Genomic DNA, 17,500 nt, shown 5'->3' on the forward strand with positions numbered 1-17,500 from the left:
GTCATTGAACACGAAAGAACACAGATTTAGAGTCATCGAACACGAACGAACACAGATTTAGAGTCATCGAACACGAGCGAACACAGATTTAGAGTCATCGAACACGAACGAACACAGATTTAGAGTCATTGAACACGAATGAACACAGATTTAGAGTCATCGAACACGAACGAACACAGATTTAGAGTCATCGAACATGAGCGAACATGAAAGAACACAGATTTAGAGTCATCGAACACGAGCGAACATGAAAGAACACAGATTTAGAGTCATCGAACACGAACGAACACAGATTTAGAGTCATCGAACACGAATGAACACAGATTTAGAGTCATTGAACACGAACGAACACAGATTTAGAGTCATCGAACACGAGCGAACACAGATTTAGAGTCATCGAACACGAACGAACACAGATTTAGAGTCATCGAACACGAACGAACACAGATTTAGAGTCATTGAACACGAATGAACACAGATTTAGAGTCATTGAACACGAATGAACACAGATTTAGAGTCATCGAACACGAGCGAACATGAAAGAACACAGATTTAGAGTCATCGAACACGAATGAACACAGATTTAGAGTCATCGAACACGAACGAACACAGATTTAGAGTCATCGAACACGAGCGAACACAGATTTAGAGTCATCGAACACGAACGAACACAGATTTAGAGTCATCGAACACGAGCGAACACAGATTTAGAGTTATCGAACACGAGCGAACACAGATTTAGAGTCATTGAACACGAATGAACACAGATTTAGAGTCATCGAACACGAGCACAGACTTATGAAAGAACACAGATTTAGAGTCATCGAACACGGACGAACACGAAAGAACACAGATTTAGAGTCATTGAACACGAGCGAACATAGATTTAGAGTCATCGAACACGAGCGAACACAGATTTAGAGTCATCGAACACGAACGAACACAGATTTAGAGTCATCGAACACGAACGAACACAGATTTAGAGTCATTGAACACGAAAGAACACAGATACTAGGCTTGTTCGACTTCATACAGCTCTGCGCAGACCGATCGGCGGCTGACTTGAAGCAGTGCATGCCGGTTAGAAATTTTGTCCGACTTGATACAGCGCCGACGCCATGTGACTGTGACGTATGCCATCAAAGTACCGCGAGAGCGATTCGAGAGTAGCTGGAGAACTCAGCCAGCGCAGCTTCTCAAGAGCGGCTGCACTGGGCTGCAGGAGGGCTGATGACGACACAGCTGTTCCACGATTGGCCGGATTCACCGCATGACAACGATCACGTGTGTTTCGTGTTTATTCGAACACCTTTAGTTTCTCTAAAGCTCACAAATCAGTTTTTTATAACAGTAAACACTCTTTTCATGTCGTATGTTATATTGTGTCATGTTTATCAAATTAAAACTGATTAAAAAACGTATAGACTCCACTTCATTAATAGTAGCAATTATGTTGAACTTTATTCTTGTTCAAACAGACGCTGTATGAAGCAGTACATAAAGTAGGCCTATTGAATGAAAATGTCTCTGAAACATCTGTGTATTATTTGGCCAATATTACATTTATTTCACTGCAGCTGTGGTAAAGTACGCGAACACCACGTGAGCGGTCACTACGGGAACCAGAAAGTGTCCGACTTCACGTCTCCGTTTGCAGCTCCTCCCCGCCTGTACGCGGCTACTCTCGCCGATCGGTTACATCCAGCCGCAGCCGATGTCCAACACACCTTTAGAGTCATCGAACACGAGCGAACATGAAAGAACACAGATTTAGAGTCATCGAACACGAAGGAACACAGATTTAGAGTCATCGAACACGAGCGAACAGATCAGTGAGTGTGATCCCTGTCTGTCGTTGTTCTCTCTCCAGACGGGTTTAAGGAGGTCAGTCTGTCGGTTCAGTGTGAGGACGTGTTGGTGCGAACGGGTCTGAAGGAACGAAGCTCTGTGTTTGTGGGACCGTTTTCCTGCAGTGGGGATCTGGAGGCTCATTGGTGCAGACACAGCGGAAGCTCCGCCCCCGACTCACCTGGACCCCCGAGAGTGCTGATTGACATGAAGGGAGGACTGCTGCAGGTAACAGGACACATGCTTCTGTTTGCATGTCTTCTCACTCTCCACACGTGTGTCCTGCATGCCGTTTATTGAACACATGTGCTCATCTCCGTAAACTCTTTGAGTGTGGCCGCTGATCATGCAGAAATCCCCTAATGTTCCTGTTCACTGTTAGTCAGAGACACACAGAATCATTCTGAGTCAGAGATTCCAGCGGATTCAGGCCAAGCACTCACACACACACACACACACACACACACACACACACACACACACACATACACATACACACACACACACACACACGTAGCTATCTAACTGGAGACATTGCATAGACATGTATTGTTTTTATATACAGCTAGTTAAAAATGATGTTACCTAAACCTAACCCACACACTAACCCTCACAGAAAACGTTCTGTATTTTTACTATGTCTGTCTGTCGTCTGTCTGTCTGTCTGTCTGTCATCTGTCTGTCTGTCTGTCTGTCTGTCTGTCTGTCTGTCATCTGTCTGTCTGTCATCTGTCTGTCATCTGTCTGTCTGTCTATCGTCTGTCTGTCGTCTGTCTGTCATCTGCCTGTCTGTCATCTGTCTGTCTGTCATCTGTCTGTCTGTCTGTCTGTCTGTCTGTGTGTCTGTCGTCTGTCTGTCTTATCGTCTGTCTGTTTGTCATCTATCTGTCTGTCTGCCTGTCTGTCATCTGTCTGTCTGTCTGTCATCTGTCTGTCTGTCTGTCTGTGTGTCTGTCGTCTGTCTGTCATCTGTCTGTCGTCTGTCTGTCTGTCTGTCTGTCTGTCTGTCTGCCTGTCTGTCATCTGTCTGTCTGTCTGTCTGTCATATGTCTGTCTGTCATCTGCCTGTCTGTCATCTGTCTGTCTGTCATCTGTCTGTCTGTCTGTCTGTCTGTCTGTCTGTGTGTCTGTCGTCTGTCTGTCTTATCGTCTGTCTGTTTGTCATCTATCTGTCTGTCTGCCTGTCTGTCATCTGTCTGTCTGTCTGTCATCTGTCTGTCTGTCTGTCTGTGTGTCTGTCGTCTGTCTGTCTGTCATCTGTCTGTCGTCTGTCTGTCTGTCTGCCTGTCTGTCATCTGTCTGTCTGTCTGTCTGTCTGTCTGTCTGTCATCTGTCTGTCTGTCTGTCTGTCATCTGTCTATCTGTCATCTGTCTGTCTTTCTGTCATCTGTCTGTCTGTCATCTGTCTGTCTGTCTGTCTGTCATCTGTCTGTCTGTCTGTCACAGGTGTTTTGGGGGCAACAGCAGTTTAACTGTTTGTCTGAGATCCAAGAGGAGCTGCAGAACTACTGGAGTCAGATTAGCAGAACGGAGGCAGAGTCTAGTGATAAGCCCCTCCTCTCTACTCCCCCGCCCACCCCTCGCCTTGCCCAATCAGAACACTCATCTGATGACCTGCGCACAGGCCTCTTCCAGTACATCCAGGACTCAGGTATCACACACACACACACACACACACGTGTTACAGCTTCATACATTTTCATAAGTGTGTGTGATGACATCTGTCTGCCTGTCTCTCAGCATGCCAGAAGCTGCCGTCGCCTCATGAGGTGGTGTTCTGGAGGGAGACGGAGGAGTCTTCAGGCGTGATGCTGTGGCGATATCCTGAACCACGCGTGATCACGTTTCTCAGAATCACACCTGTTCCCTTCAACACCACCGACGACCCGGACATCAGCACGGCCGATCTCGGAGACGTACTGCAGGTGAGCGCTGCATTTGTGCTGCATTAGTGCTGCACATGAACAACTGCATTAGTGCTGCATTAGTGCTGCAGATGAACAACTGCATTAGTGCTGCAGATGAACACTGCATTAGTGCTGCAGATGAACACTGCATTAGTGCTGCAGATGAACACTGCATTAGTGCTGCAGATGAACACTGCATTAGTGCTGCAGATGAACACTGAATTAGTGCTGCAGATGAACACTGCATTAGTGCTGCAGATGAACACTGCATTAGTGCTGCATTAGTTCTGCAGATGAACAACTGCATTAGTGCTGCAGATGAACACTGCATTAGTGCTGCAGATGAACACTGCATTAGTGCTGCAGATGAACACTGCATTAGTGCTGCAGATGAACACTGCATTAGTGCTGCAGATGAACACTGCATTAGTGCTGCAGATGAACACTGCATTAGTGCTGCATTAGTGCTGCAGATGAACAACTGCATTAGTGCTGCATTAGTGCTGCAGATGAACAACTGCATTAGTGCTGCATTAGTGCTGCAGATGAACAACTGCATTAGTGCTGCATTAGTGCTGCAGATGAACAACTGCATTAGTGCTGCATTAGTGCTGCAGATGAACACTGCATTAGTGCTGCATTAGTGCTGCAGATGAACACTGCATTAGTTCTGCAGATGAACACTGCATTAGTGCTGCAGATGAACAACTGCATTAGTGCTGCATTAGTTCTGCAGATGAACACTGCATTAGTGCTGCATTAGTGCTGCAGATGAACACTGCATTAGTTCTGCAGATGAACACTGCATTAGTGCTGCAGATGAACAACTGCATTAGTGCTGCATTAGTGCTGCAGATGAACAGCTGCATTAGTGCTGCAGATGAACACTGCATTAGTTCTGCAGATGAACACTGCATTAGTGCTGCAGATGAACAACTGCATTAGTGCTGCATTAGTTCTGCAGATGAACACTGCATTAGTGCTGCAGATGAACAACTGCATTAGTGCTGCATTAGTGCTGCAGATGAACAACTGCATTAGTGCTGCATTAGTGCTGCAGATGAACACTGCATTAGTTCTGCAGATGAACACTGCATTAGTTCTGCAGATGAACACTGCATTAGTGCTGCAGATGAACACTGCATTAGTGCTGCAGATGAACACTGCATTAGTTCTGCAGATGAACACTGCATTAGTTCTGCAGATGAACACTGCATTAGTGCTGCAGATGAACACTGCATTAGTGCTGCAGATGAACACTGCATTAGTTCTGCAGATGAACACTGCATTAGTGCTGCAGAGGAACACTGCATTAGTGCTGCAGGTGAGCGCTGCATTAGTGCTGCATTAGTGCTGCAGATGACCACTGCATTAGTGCTGCAGATGAACACTGCATTAGTGCTGCAGATGAACACTGCATTAGTTCTGCAGATGAACACTGCATTAGTGCTGCAGAGGAACACTGCATTAGTGCTGCAGATGAACACTGCATTCGTGCTGCAGAGGAACACTGCATTCGTGCTGCAGAGGAACACTGCATTAGTGCTGCAGGTGAGCGCTGCATTAGTGCTGCATTAGTGCTGCAGATGACCACTGCATTAGTGCTGCAGGTGAGCGCTGCATTAGTGCTGCATTAGTGCTGCAGATGACCACTGCATTAGTGCTGCAGATGAACACTGCATTAGTGCTGCAGATGAACACTGCATTAGTGCTGCAGGTGAACACTGCATTAGTGCTGCAGGTGAACACTGCATTAGTGCTGCAGATGAACACTGCATTAGTGCTGCACATGAACAACTGCATTAGTGCTGCAGGTGAACACTGCATTAGTGCTGCAGGTGAACACTGCATTAGTGCTGCAGATGACCACTGCATTAGGGCGGCAGTGGCTCAGTGGTTCATGTAGATTGTCTACAAACCGGAAGGTTGGTGTTTCAATCCCCGGTTCCACCTGACCAAGTGTCGAGGTGTCCTTGAGCAAGACACCTAACCCCAGCTGCTCCCGACGAGCTGGATCGCCTTGCATGGCTGACACCGCCGTCGGTGTATGAATGAGTGAGTGAATGGGTGAATGTGAGGCAATATTGTAAAGCGCTTTGGTGGCCATTGGGTCTGTGAAAGCGCTATATAAATGCAGTCCAGTCCATTAGTGCTGCAGAGGAACACTGCATTAGTGCTGCAGGTGAGCGCTGCATTAGTGCTGCATTAGTGCTGCAGATGACCACTGCATTAGTGCTGCAGATGAACACTGCATTAGTTCTGCAGATGAACACTGCATTAGTGCTGCAGAGGAACACTGCATTAGTGTTGCAGATGACCACTGCATTAGTGCTGCAAATGACCACTGCATTAGTGCTTCAGATGACCACTACATTAGTGCCGCAGATGAACACTGCATTAGTGCTGCAGATGAACACTGCATTAGTGCTGCAGATGAACACTGCATTAGTGCTGCAGATGAACACTGCATTAGTACTGCAGATGAACACTGCATTAGTGCTGCAGAGGAACACTGCATTAGTACTGCAGATGAACACTGCATTAGTGCTGCAGATGAACACTGCATTAGTGCTGCAGATGAACACTGCATTAGTGCTGCATAAGTGCTGCAGATGAACACTGCATCATTCCTGCATTAGTGCTGCAGATGAACACTGCATTAGTGCTGCATTAGTGCTGCAGATGAACACTGCATTAGTGCTGCAGATGAACACTGCATTAGTGCTGCAGATGAACACTGCATTAGTTCTGCAGATGAACACTGCATTAGTGCTGCAGAGGAACACTGCATTAGTGCTGCAGATGAACACTGCATTCGTGCTGCAGAGGAACACTGCATTCGTGCTGCAGAGGAACACTGCATTAGTGCTGCAGAGGAACACTGCATTAGTGCTGCAGGTGAGCGCTGCATTAGTGCTGCATTAGTGCTGCAGATGACCACTGCATTAGTGCTGCAGGTGAGCGCTGCATTAGTGCTGCATTAGTGCTGCAGATGACCACTGCATTAGTGCTGCAGATGAACACTGCATTAGTGCTGCAGGTGAACACTGCATTAGTGCTGCAGGTGAACACTGCATTAGTGCTGCAGGTGAACACTGCATTAGTGCTGCAGATGAACAACTGCATTAGTGCTGCAGGTGAACACTGCATTAGTGCTGCAGGTGAACACTGCATTAGTGCTGCAGGTGAACACTGCATTAGTGCTGCACATGAACAACTGCATTAGTGCTGCAGGTGAACACTGCATTAGTGCTGCAGATGACCACTGCATTAGTGCTGCAGAGGAACACTGCATTAGTGCTGCAGGTGAGCGCTGCATTAGTGCTGCATTAGTGCTGCAGATGACCACTGCATTAGTGCTGCAGATGAACACTGCATTAGTTCTGCAGATGAACACTGCATTAGTGCTGCAGAGGAACACTGCATTAGTGCTGCAGATGACCACTGCATTAGTGCTGCAGATGACCACTGCATTAGTGCTGCAAATGACCACTGCATTAGTGCTTCAGATGACCACTACATTAGTGCCGCAGATGAACACTGCATTAGTGCCGCAGAGGAACACTGCATTAGTGCTGCAGATGAACACTGCATTAGTGCTGCAGATGAACACTGCATCATTCCTGCATTAGTGCTGCAGATGAACACTGCATCAGTGCTGCATTAGTGCTGCAGATGAACACTGCATTAGTGCTGCAGATGACCACTGCATTAGTGCTGCATTAGTGCTGCAGATGAACAGTGCATTAGTGCTGCATTAGTGCTGCATTAGTGCTGCATTAGTGCTGCAGGTGAACACTGCATTAGTGCTGCATTAGTGCTGCAGATGAACAACTGCATTAGTGCTGCATTAGTGCTGCAGATGAACACTGCATTAGTTCTGCAGATGAACACTGCATTAGTGCTGCAGATGAACAACTGCATTAGTGCTGCATTAGTTCTGCAGTTGAACACTGCATTAGTGCTGCATTAGTGCTGCAGATGAACACTGCATTAGTTCTGCAGATGAACACTGCATTAGTGCTGCAGATGAACAACTGCATTAGTGCTGCAGATGAACAACTGCATTAGTGCTGCAGATGAACACTGCATTAGTTCTGCAGATGAACACTGCATTAGTGCTGCAGATGAACAACTGCATTAGTGCTGCATTAGTGCTGCAGATGAACAACTGCATTAGTGCTGCATTAGTGCTGCAGATGAACACTGCATTAGTTCTGCAGATGAACACTGCATTAGTGCTGCAGATGAACACTGCATTAGTTCTGCAGATGAACACTGCATTAGTTCTGCAGATGAACACTGCATTAGTTCTGCAGATGAACACTGCATTAGTGCTGCAGATGAACACTGCATTAGTGCTGCAGAGGAACACTGCATTAGTTCTGCAGATGAACACTGCATTAGTGCTGCAGGTGAGCGCTGCATTAGTGCTGCATTAGTGCTGCAGATGACCACTGCATTAGTGCTGCAGATGAACACTGCATTAGTGCTGCAGATGAACACTGCATTAGTTCTGCAGATGAACACTGCATTAGTGCTGCAGAGGAACACTGCATTAGTGCTGCAGATGAACACTGCATTCGTGCTGCAGAGGAACACTGCATTCGTGCTGCAGAGGAACACTGCATTAGTGCTGCAGAGGAACACTGCATTAGTGCTGCAGGTGAGCACTGCATTAGTGCTGCATTAGTGCTGCATTAGTGCTGCAGATGACCACTGCATTAGTGCTGCAGATGAACACTGCATTAGTGCTGCAGATGAACACTGCATTAGTGCTGCAGGTGAACACTGCATTAGTGCTGCAGGTGAACACTGCATTAGTGCTGCAGATGAACACTGCATTAGTGCTGCACATGAACAACTGCATTAGTGCTGCAGGTGAACACTGCATTAGTGCTGCAGATGACCACTGCATTAGTGCTGCAGAGGAACACTGCATTAGTGCTGCAGGTGAGCGCTGCATTAGTGCTGCATTAGTGCTGCAGATGACCACTGCATTAGTGCTGCAGATGAACACTGCATTAGTGCTGCAGGTGAACACTGCATTAGTGCTGCAGATGAACACTGCATTAGTGCTGCACATGAACAACTGCATTAGTGCTGCAGGTGAACACTGCATTAGTGCTGCAGATGACCACTGCATTAGTGCTGCAGAGGAACACTGCATTAGTGCTGCAGGTGAGCGCTGCATTAGTGCTGCATTAGTGCTGCAGATGACCACTGCATTAGTGCTGCAGATGAACACTGCATTAGTTCTGCAGATGAACACTGCATTAGTGCTGCAGAGGAACACTGCATTAGTGCTGCAGATGACCACTGCATTAGTGCTGCAGATGACCACTGCATTAGTGCTGCAGATGAACACTGCATTAGTGCTGCATAAGTGCTGCAGATGAACACTGCATCATTCCTGCATTAGTGCTGCAGATGAACACTGCATTAGTGCTGCATTAGTGCTGCAGATGAACACTGCATTAGTGCTGCAGATGACCACTGCATTAGTGCTGCATTAGTGCTGCAGATGAACAGTGCATTAGTGCTGCATTAGTGCTGCATTAGTGCTGCATTAGTGCTGCAGGTGAACACTGCATTAGTGCTGCATTAGTGCTGCAGATGAACAACTGCATTAGTGCTGCATTAGTGCTGCAGATGAACACTGCATTAGTGCTGCAGATGAACACTGCATTAGTGCTGCAGATGAACACTGCATTAGTGCTGCAGATGAACACTGCATTAGTGCTGCAGATGAACACTGCATTAGTGCTGCAGAGGAACACTGCATTAGTACTGCAGATGAACACTGCATTAGTGCTGCAGATGAACACTGCATTAGTGCTGCAGATGAACACTGCATTAGTGCTGCAGATGAACACTGCATTAGTGCTGCAGATGAACACTGCATTAGTGCTGCATTAGTGCTGCAGATGAACACTGCATTAGTGCTGCAGATGACCACTGCATTAGTGCTGCATTAGTGCTGCCGATGAACAGTGCATTAGTGCTGCATTAGTGATGCATTAGTGCTGCAGGTGAACACTGCATTAGTGCTGCAGGTGAACACTGCATTAGTGCTGCATTAGTGCTGCAGATGAACAGTGCATTAGTGCTGCATTAGTGCTGCAGGTGAACACTGCATTAGTACTGCATTAGTGCTGCAGATGAAAACTGCATTAGTGCTGCAGATGAATACTGCATTAGTGCTGCAGATGAACAGTGCATTAGTGCTGCAGATGAACAGTGCATTAGTGCTGCAGATTAACACTGCATTAGTGCTGCATTAGTGCTGCAGGTGAACGCTGCATTAGTGCTGCATTAGTGCTGCAGGTGAACGCTGCATTAGTGCTGCAGGTGAACACTGCATTAGTGCTGTCAGGAGTGTGCCCACAACACACACACACGCACACACACACACACACACACACACACACACACACACACACACAAACACACACACACAAAACCAGCTCATGATTCATATTTAATTATTTTCAGCTCAGAATTTAATTTTTTCCATTTATTGCAGCTTCAAAAAGGCTAATTTAATTGATCCTGTGATTTGATTTCTGCCGTTTTACAAGAAACGCTCGTAAAGCAGCGACTGTCACCAGTTTGTTAAGAGGAACAGATTTCACACCAGAGTCAGACAGACAGACTGAAAGACAGACAGTGTGTTGTTTCTGTTCTCTTTCACTCTTTTGTCCAGTGTCAGTCATTCATGACTCACTGAAAGTCTCTCAGTTTGTGTTTTTGCTCAGTTTTATGCGGACAAACACTGTATTTGTGTGTGAAGAGCGTTTGTGACCTGAAGAGATGAAAACACACCAGGTTCCTCGTGTTCTCTTGCAGCTTCTCATGATGATGATGAGTGTTTCATTCGTCTGATGAAGCATCAGTCCTTTTAGATCATGTCTGTGTGTAGGTGCCGTGCAGTCTGGAGTACTGGGACGAGCTGCGGCGAGCGTTTGTGCCGTATAGAGAGTTCAGCCTATCAGAGAGCAGCGTGTGTGAGCTGACCCTACCCACTCTGACCCCCAACACACACCAGACTGACCTGGTGACCTCTGACCTCTGGAGGGTGGTGCTCAACAGCACCAGTGATGGTGGAGACGAGAGGTGAGTGTGTTTTATGTGTGAGTCTGTGTGTTTTATAGGCGTGTGTAATTGTGTCTGTGTGTGTAGTTCGGACAGTGAGTCTGGGTCCCAGGTGCCCTGTGAGCAGCTGGTGTGTCCTACCGCTCTGGCCGCATGTACGCGAGTCGACTCCTGTTTCGCGCCGTGGTTCGTGCCGTCAGTCGGTGTTTCCTTACGACTGGCCTACCTGGAGCTGCACTTCTGTCACAACCTAGACCAGCTGGGCACAGGTGTGTGTGAGACTGTGTGTGTGAGTGTGAGTGAGTGAGTGATTGAGTGTGTGTTAGTTCAAGTAAGGGTTTCACAAACTCACGAGTTGATGAAAAGCTAATTATTAAAGTATAACAATGTCAAATAATTTATTTAAAAAAAAGTTAAAATAACACTTACTAAAAATTATTTAAATCATAAAAATGTCAAATTAAAATGAATAATTTTAGAATAAAAACAATCAAAAAAGCACTTAAATTGTATTGATTTTATTCTCTTCTCTAATTTGACTCTTTTGCAGTGCCGTGCCAGAAGCTCCGCCCCTTCCTCCCGGACAGGAAGTTGCCTCAGGATCAGGAGTTTGCGGTGGTGTGTGTGCGTGAGCCGTGTGTGTTTGTGCGTCAGTGGAGTGACGTGTCTCAGTGCTGTCACGAGCTCAGCTTCTCGTCCATGCTGAGCTGCCGGCTGCTGGAGTACCGAAACCTCACGCTTCTGCCCGTCCTTCAGCCCGTCGGCATGCAGGGACACGCCACACACACACACACGCGCTCTCGACACACACTGCACTGCGACGCCACGCTGCAGCCGCTGAGGGCCGCCGTCGGCCAGTACGCCGTACACACACTGGACCGGGCGCTGCAGGCCTGGAGACAGGTGAGAGTGAGACGAGTGAGACAAGTGAGAGTGAGACAGGTGAGAGTGAGACAGTTCTGACGAGTTCTGACGCTGTCCATCATGAGCACAACAGCTGGTTCCTGAAGTAAAAATCATGTTCATAGTCAAACTGATTTTTAAAGGTGACATATTATGCCCTTTTCTCAAGATATAATATAAATCTCTGGTGGCCCCAGAATGTGTGTGTGAAATTTTAGCTCAAAATACCAGATCATTTATTATAGCTTGTCAAATTTGCCCCTTTTTGGGTGTGAGCAGAAACGCTTAGTTTTAGTGTGTGTCCCTTTAAATGTAAATAAGCTTTAGCTCCGCCTCCGTTCAGAAGAGGGCGGAGTCTTTACACGAGCTTCAGAAACTCCGGCAATAACAAAACAGGCCAATCTCACTCATCCAGAATCCCAGAATAACCAGTAGCGAGTGCAGCCTTACGGAGAGACTCAGGAAGAGTTTCTGAATGTTAGTGGAGACATTTCTGTAGTTGTTGTGGAGTTACATTGATCATCTCATCATCATGATTAACTTCTCCACAAGTGTCCACAGTTCCTGAGGTGTTTATAAGACAGTGGTGACATGTTCTGGTCAATAGTGTTCAGTGCTCGTCTGTGCTCAACCACAGAACAGTTTCAGGCTTTGCTGGATCTTTATCATTGCGTTAGAACTGGTCTCTGTTGTCGCTTGTGGAACCAAATGTCGGCTGGTGTGTGTAAATGTGCAGATTAAGGGCCGCTAATATTATAATAAGATCCTCTTCATACGTCAGAAGGAGAGCGGAATCTGATCGGCTTATTTTCTGACACGCTTTTGCAGAGAAAGACTCACCAGAACACAGTTACTGGGTTTCACTTTTCAGGTTTTCTGTGTCGGTAGAAGCACTGGACCCGATTATAGCACTTACACACGGAGAGAGTCAGATTTTCATGATATGTCCACTTTAACACTAACCTAAGACAGTCCTACTGTGAACTACGAGGTTGTTAATTGATGGTTTATGCTTGTGTTGAAGCCGTCAGGGCACATTATTTCTACTTATGTTTAAATAATGACATTTAACAGTGCAATTCCTGGTGAAAAACTACATTACCCATGATTTTGCAAATAAATCTCCACCGATCAGTGAATCACGGCGAGCAAATTATGCCACATTAGCTCTGCCTGTTCCCATGAAGCACTGCGGACGATGTAATCAAGTCTCAAATATACTGAAATATTTGTATAGATATGCATATCTTGCAATAAACATAATATACACTGTTTGGATATACATTGCCAACATATTTAAATCTATTGTTTTATAATTATGTATTGTTTTTAATTTGATGAGGTCATTCGCAACTTGTAATTCTCTGCTTCATTAAAGCTGTTAAGTCTTTTAAATCAGAAAAAAAAATACTTTATTGTTTAAAAGTTTGTAATGTTGTGATTCTCCTCCTGGTTGGTTTGTTTCATGGCTTATAACTCTTAAAAACCCCTATGGGAAAATACTCCTGGAAGCAAGGCATCTGAAGAAGTGTGTGGCTCTGTTGAAGTTTTAAAAGAAGCACTTGTTGTTTAAGCACGAGTGTGTTGGAGTTCGTTTGTGTCGTTTACATACAGACCTGTGAAAGCAGCAGTGATGAACCAGCTTCAGCTCACACTCTCATTCACACGCAGTCAACACTGTTGTGCAAACCTAAACACACACACACACACACACACACACACACACACCTGGAGCGTCCTGACAGACAGTCACATGTGCTCAGACAGAGATTGTGGAGCAGAATTAAAGAGCTGTTTAACATGATCTGTCCCAGAGTTCTGTGCGTTTACTGGGTGTGTTTATATGTGATTGACAGTCAGTGACTCTTTCATCACTGTATCATGTGACTGTGTAAATGTGAGAGGATTACAGTGTCTTCCTGTGGAGTGTTACTGTGTTTCTCTATAAAAACACACACACTCATCAGTGCTGCTCTGACACACACACACACACACACACACACACACACACACACACACACACACACACACTCTCACTCTCACACACACACTTACTCTCACACACAACACGGCCAACGACAGCTCATCCACTCAGTGGGAGAGGACAGGATGGTGGGAAATGTTGCTCTGACTCAGAGTTTGGAGACGCTGCTGATGTGTTTCCAGTAATGCTTGTGAGTGTGTGTGTGAGTGAGAGTGTGTGTGTGTGTGTGAGAGTGTGAACACACTCAGGGACGAGCAGCAACAGTAAAAGCATCAGACTGTCATGAGACGATGTACATCATCAGTAGCGGGTCAGAGTTCAGACCTGCACAGGAACCGGTCTCACACCGTCAGACAGACTCCAGTGTGAACGCATCTCACACACTCGCACACAGGTGTTCTCGTGTCCTGTGGGCAGTCAGAGGGATGTTCACTGGAGGAATGACTGAACGGTTGTGTGTGTTGTGTTTCAGAACGGTGTGTCGGAAGCTGAGGAGGTGGTGTTCTGCCATTACATCATCTGCAACGACACACAGGAGGTGCTGCGCTTCGGACAGGTCGACACAGACGAGAACATCCTGTTACAGAGCAACCAGAGCCACCAGTACAGCTGGAGAACACACAAATCCCCACAGGTGTGTGTGTGTGTGTCTGTCTGTCTGTCTGACTGACTGTCTGACTGTCTGTATATCTGTGTGTGTGTCTGTCTTCTGCTGCTCATTTGTCTGTGTGAGTGTGTGTGAGTGTGTGTGAGTGAGTGTGAGTGAGTGAGTGAGTGAGTGAGTGTGTGAGTGTGTGTGTGTTTGAGTGAGTGTGAGTGTGTGAGTGTGTGAGTGTGTGAGTGTGTGAGTGTGTGAGTGAGTGAGTGTGTGAGTGAGTGAGTGAGTGAGTGAGTGAGTGAGTGAGTGTGTGTCAAGGTTTTACAGACACTAGACACGTGACTTTCAAATGAAAGATTGGTATCAAAGAGCACACCCAGGTTCCTAACCGACAACGAAGACTTGACAAAGCAGCCATCAAGTGTTAGACAGTATTCTAGATTATTACGTGAGGAAGTTTTTGGTCCAATCATTAGGAACTCTATTTTTTCAGAATTTAGTAGTAGGAAATTACTAGTCATCCAAGTCTTTATATCAGCTATACATTTTGTTAATTTTGTGAATTGGTAAGTTTCGTCTGGGCGTGAAGAAATATAGAGCTGAGTATCATCAGCATAACAGTGAAAGCTAATGCCATGCTTCCTAATGATATCTCCCAAGGGTAGCATGTACAGAGTGTGTGTGTGTGTGTGTGTGTGTGAGGGTAGCATGTACAGAGTGAACAGCAACGGTCCTAGTACTGAGCCTTGTGGTACTCCATACTGAACTTGTGATCGATGAGACATCTCTTCATTTACTGCTACAAACTGATAACGGTCAGATAAGTATGATTTAAACCATGCTAATGCAATTCCACTAATGCCAACATAATTTTCGAGTCTATTTAAAAGAATGTTGTGGTCAATAGTGTGAAATGCAGCACTAAGATCGAGTAACACTAATAGAGAGATACAACCACGATCAGATGATAAGAGCAAATCATGTGTGACTCTAATGAGAGCTGTCTCAGTACTATGGTACGGTCTAAATCCTGACTGGAAATCCTCACAGATATCATTTCTTTCTAGAAAGGAACACAGTTGTGAGGATACCGCCTTTTCTAGTGTCTTTGACAGAAAAGACACTAGATTCAAGAGACTCAAGACTCCTTGATTCGAGATTGGCCTGTAATTGACTAATTCTGTAGGATCAAGTTGCGTTTTTTTAACAAGTGGTTTAATCATAGCCAGCTTAAAAGTTTTTGGTACATATCCTAGAGACAAAGATGATTTAATGATATTAAGAATAGGATCTATGACCTCTGGGAGCATCTCTTTCAGTAGCTTAGTCGGTATAGGGTCTAACATACATGTTGTCAATTTAAATGATTTAACGAGTTTAGATAATTCTTCCTCTTCTATAGCAATGAAAGAATCAGATTTTTCCTCAGGGAGACTACAGTGCACTGCCTGATGCGATACTGTAGTAGACGGTTGCATAGTTATAATGTTCTCTCTAATATTATCAATCTTGTAAGTTCATAAAGTCATTACTGCTGTGCTGCTTGGAAACTTCAGAAGTAGAAGCTTTATTTCTTGTTAGTTTAGCCACTGTTTCAAATAATTACCTAGGGTTGTGTTTATTTTCTTCTAATAGAGTCTAAAAATAAGCAGATCTAGCAGTTTTTAAGGCCTCTCTGTATGCAGTCGAGCTCTCTTTCGTTGTACGGCGATGGACTATTTTCTTTAATCTTCTTTAAGCACAACAGAGCAACTGTGTCTAAAGTGCTGGAAAAGAGAGAGTTAAACGTTTCTGTCGCAATATCTAGTTCTTCTACGCTATCTGGGACGCTGAGATGATGAAACTGATCAGGAAGATTATTAATAAAGCAATCTTTAGTGGCAGAATTTCAACCACATCAACATTGATTCTGTGTGATAATATTAGATCTAGAGTATGATTAGTATGAGTAGGTCCTGACACATGTTGTCTAACTCCAGTAGAGTTCAGAATGTCTCTAAGTGCCAATCCCAATGCATCTTTTTCGTTATCTACATGTATATTAAAGTCACCAGGTCGGTTAAGCCAGTCTGTCTGCTTCCTGACCTGAGCCCCAGATTGTCATGTTTGAGCTCTAAGACTGTGAGCCATATTACTAGAGAGAAGAGCAGCACCATCCCAGGAGGGATGAATACCATCTCTTTTCAACAGGTCAGGTCTGCCCCAAAAACTTTTCCAATTGTCTATGAACCCTATATTATTTTGTGGACACCACTTAGACAGCCAGCCATTGAGTGGGCAGAGTCTACTACTAAGTATCTCATCACTCCTGCGAACAGGAAGGGGGCCAGAGCAAATTACTGTGCCTGACATCGTACTTGGGACTTCACACACCTCTTTAATGTTAATTTTAGTGATCTCCGCGTGTGTGTGTGTGTGTGTGTGTGTGTGTGAGTGAGAGGTAATGCTTGAATGTGAATAGCAACTATTGTACCACACACACTCTCACACACAAACACTCACACAGACACACACACACACTCTCACACACAATCTACATTGTTAAAAGCGCTATATAAATGAAGATGACTTGACTTGACACACACACACACACACACACACATGCAGCACTAGACACTCGTGGGTTTTTCCCTCTCCTTGAACACAATGTGTTTCTGTATCTGCTGTAAGTTTCCTGTTCCTGCGGCTTCAGTCTGAATGTGTCCAGAGTCTCTCAGACACACTAACACACCGCAGCAGCCGCGTCTCTGTCTGTGTGTGTGTGTGTGTGTGTGTCCGCGGCCGCAGGGTCAGTGCCGTCCTATCGTCGCCGTCTCGTGGTCCGTCGGGCCGAGGGTGTTTGTCCGGTCGCTCTGACGTGCTGCTGGTCTCTGTGGGTTTGAGTCCTGGTGGAGCGTCTGCTGCTCGTTTTAATCTGTGCCGTTTGAGACGGATGGTTTTTATTACGCAAGTGTTTTGAGTCAGTAAACGTTCAGGCTGTTTTCCCACAGTGCACTGCGGTGAGGGGCGTTGACTGCGCGTCTCCGCCGGGACTCGTGTGGCATGCGAATGACTTCAGGGCTGCGGACGCCAGTATGGAGACCATTAGCACCAATCTGGACCGAATCTGGGCGGACATTCCACTTCCTGTCTGTTCCTGTGGGGGGGGGGGGGTCATCACAGTAG

At 45.8% G+C, this 17,500-nt stretch overlaps 1 protein-coding gene across 1 annotated transcript in view; it reads left to right on the forward strand.

The window, feature by feature from the left end:
* vps13b (vacuolar protein sorting 13 homolog B) overlaps positions 1-17,500 on the forward strand; it is a 168,592-nt gene that overhangs the window by 111,948 nt on the left and 39,144 nt on the right. The window contains 7 exon segments of the mRNA XM_082149467.1: positions 1,871-2,076; positions 3,295-3,499; positions 3,589-3,773; positions 10,678-10,871; positions 10,938-11,119; positions 11,401-11,753; positions 14,210-14,371. Coding sequence (XP_082005593.1) covers positions 1,871-2,076; positions 3,295-3,499; positions 3,589-3,773; positions 10,678-10,871; positions 10,938-11,119; positions 11,401-11,753; positions 14,210-14,371 — 1,487 coding nt within the window.

The sequence above is a fragment of the Leuciscus leuciscus genome (genome assembly GCF_965113295.1).
Source record: "Leuciscus leuciscus genome assembly, chromosome: 20".
Lineage (NCBI taxonomy): Eukaryota > Metazoa > Chordata > Actinopteri > Cypriniformes > Leuciscidae > Leuciscus > Leuciscus leuciscus.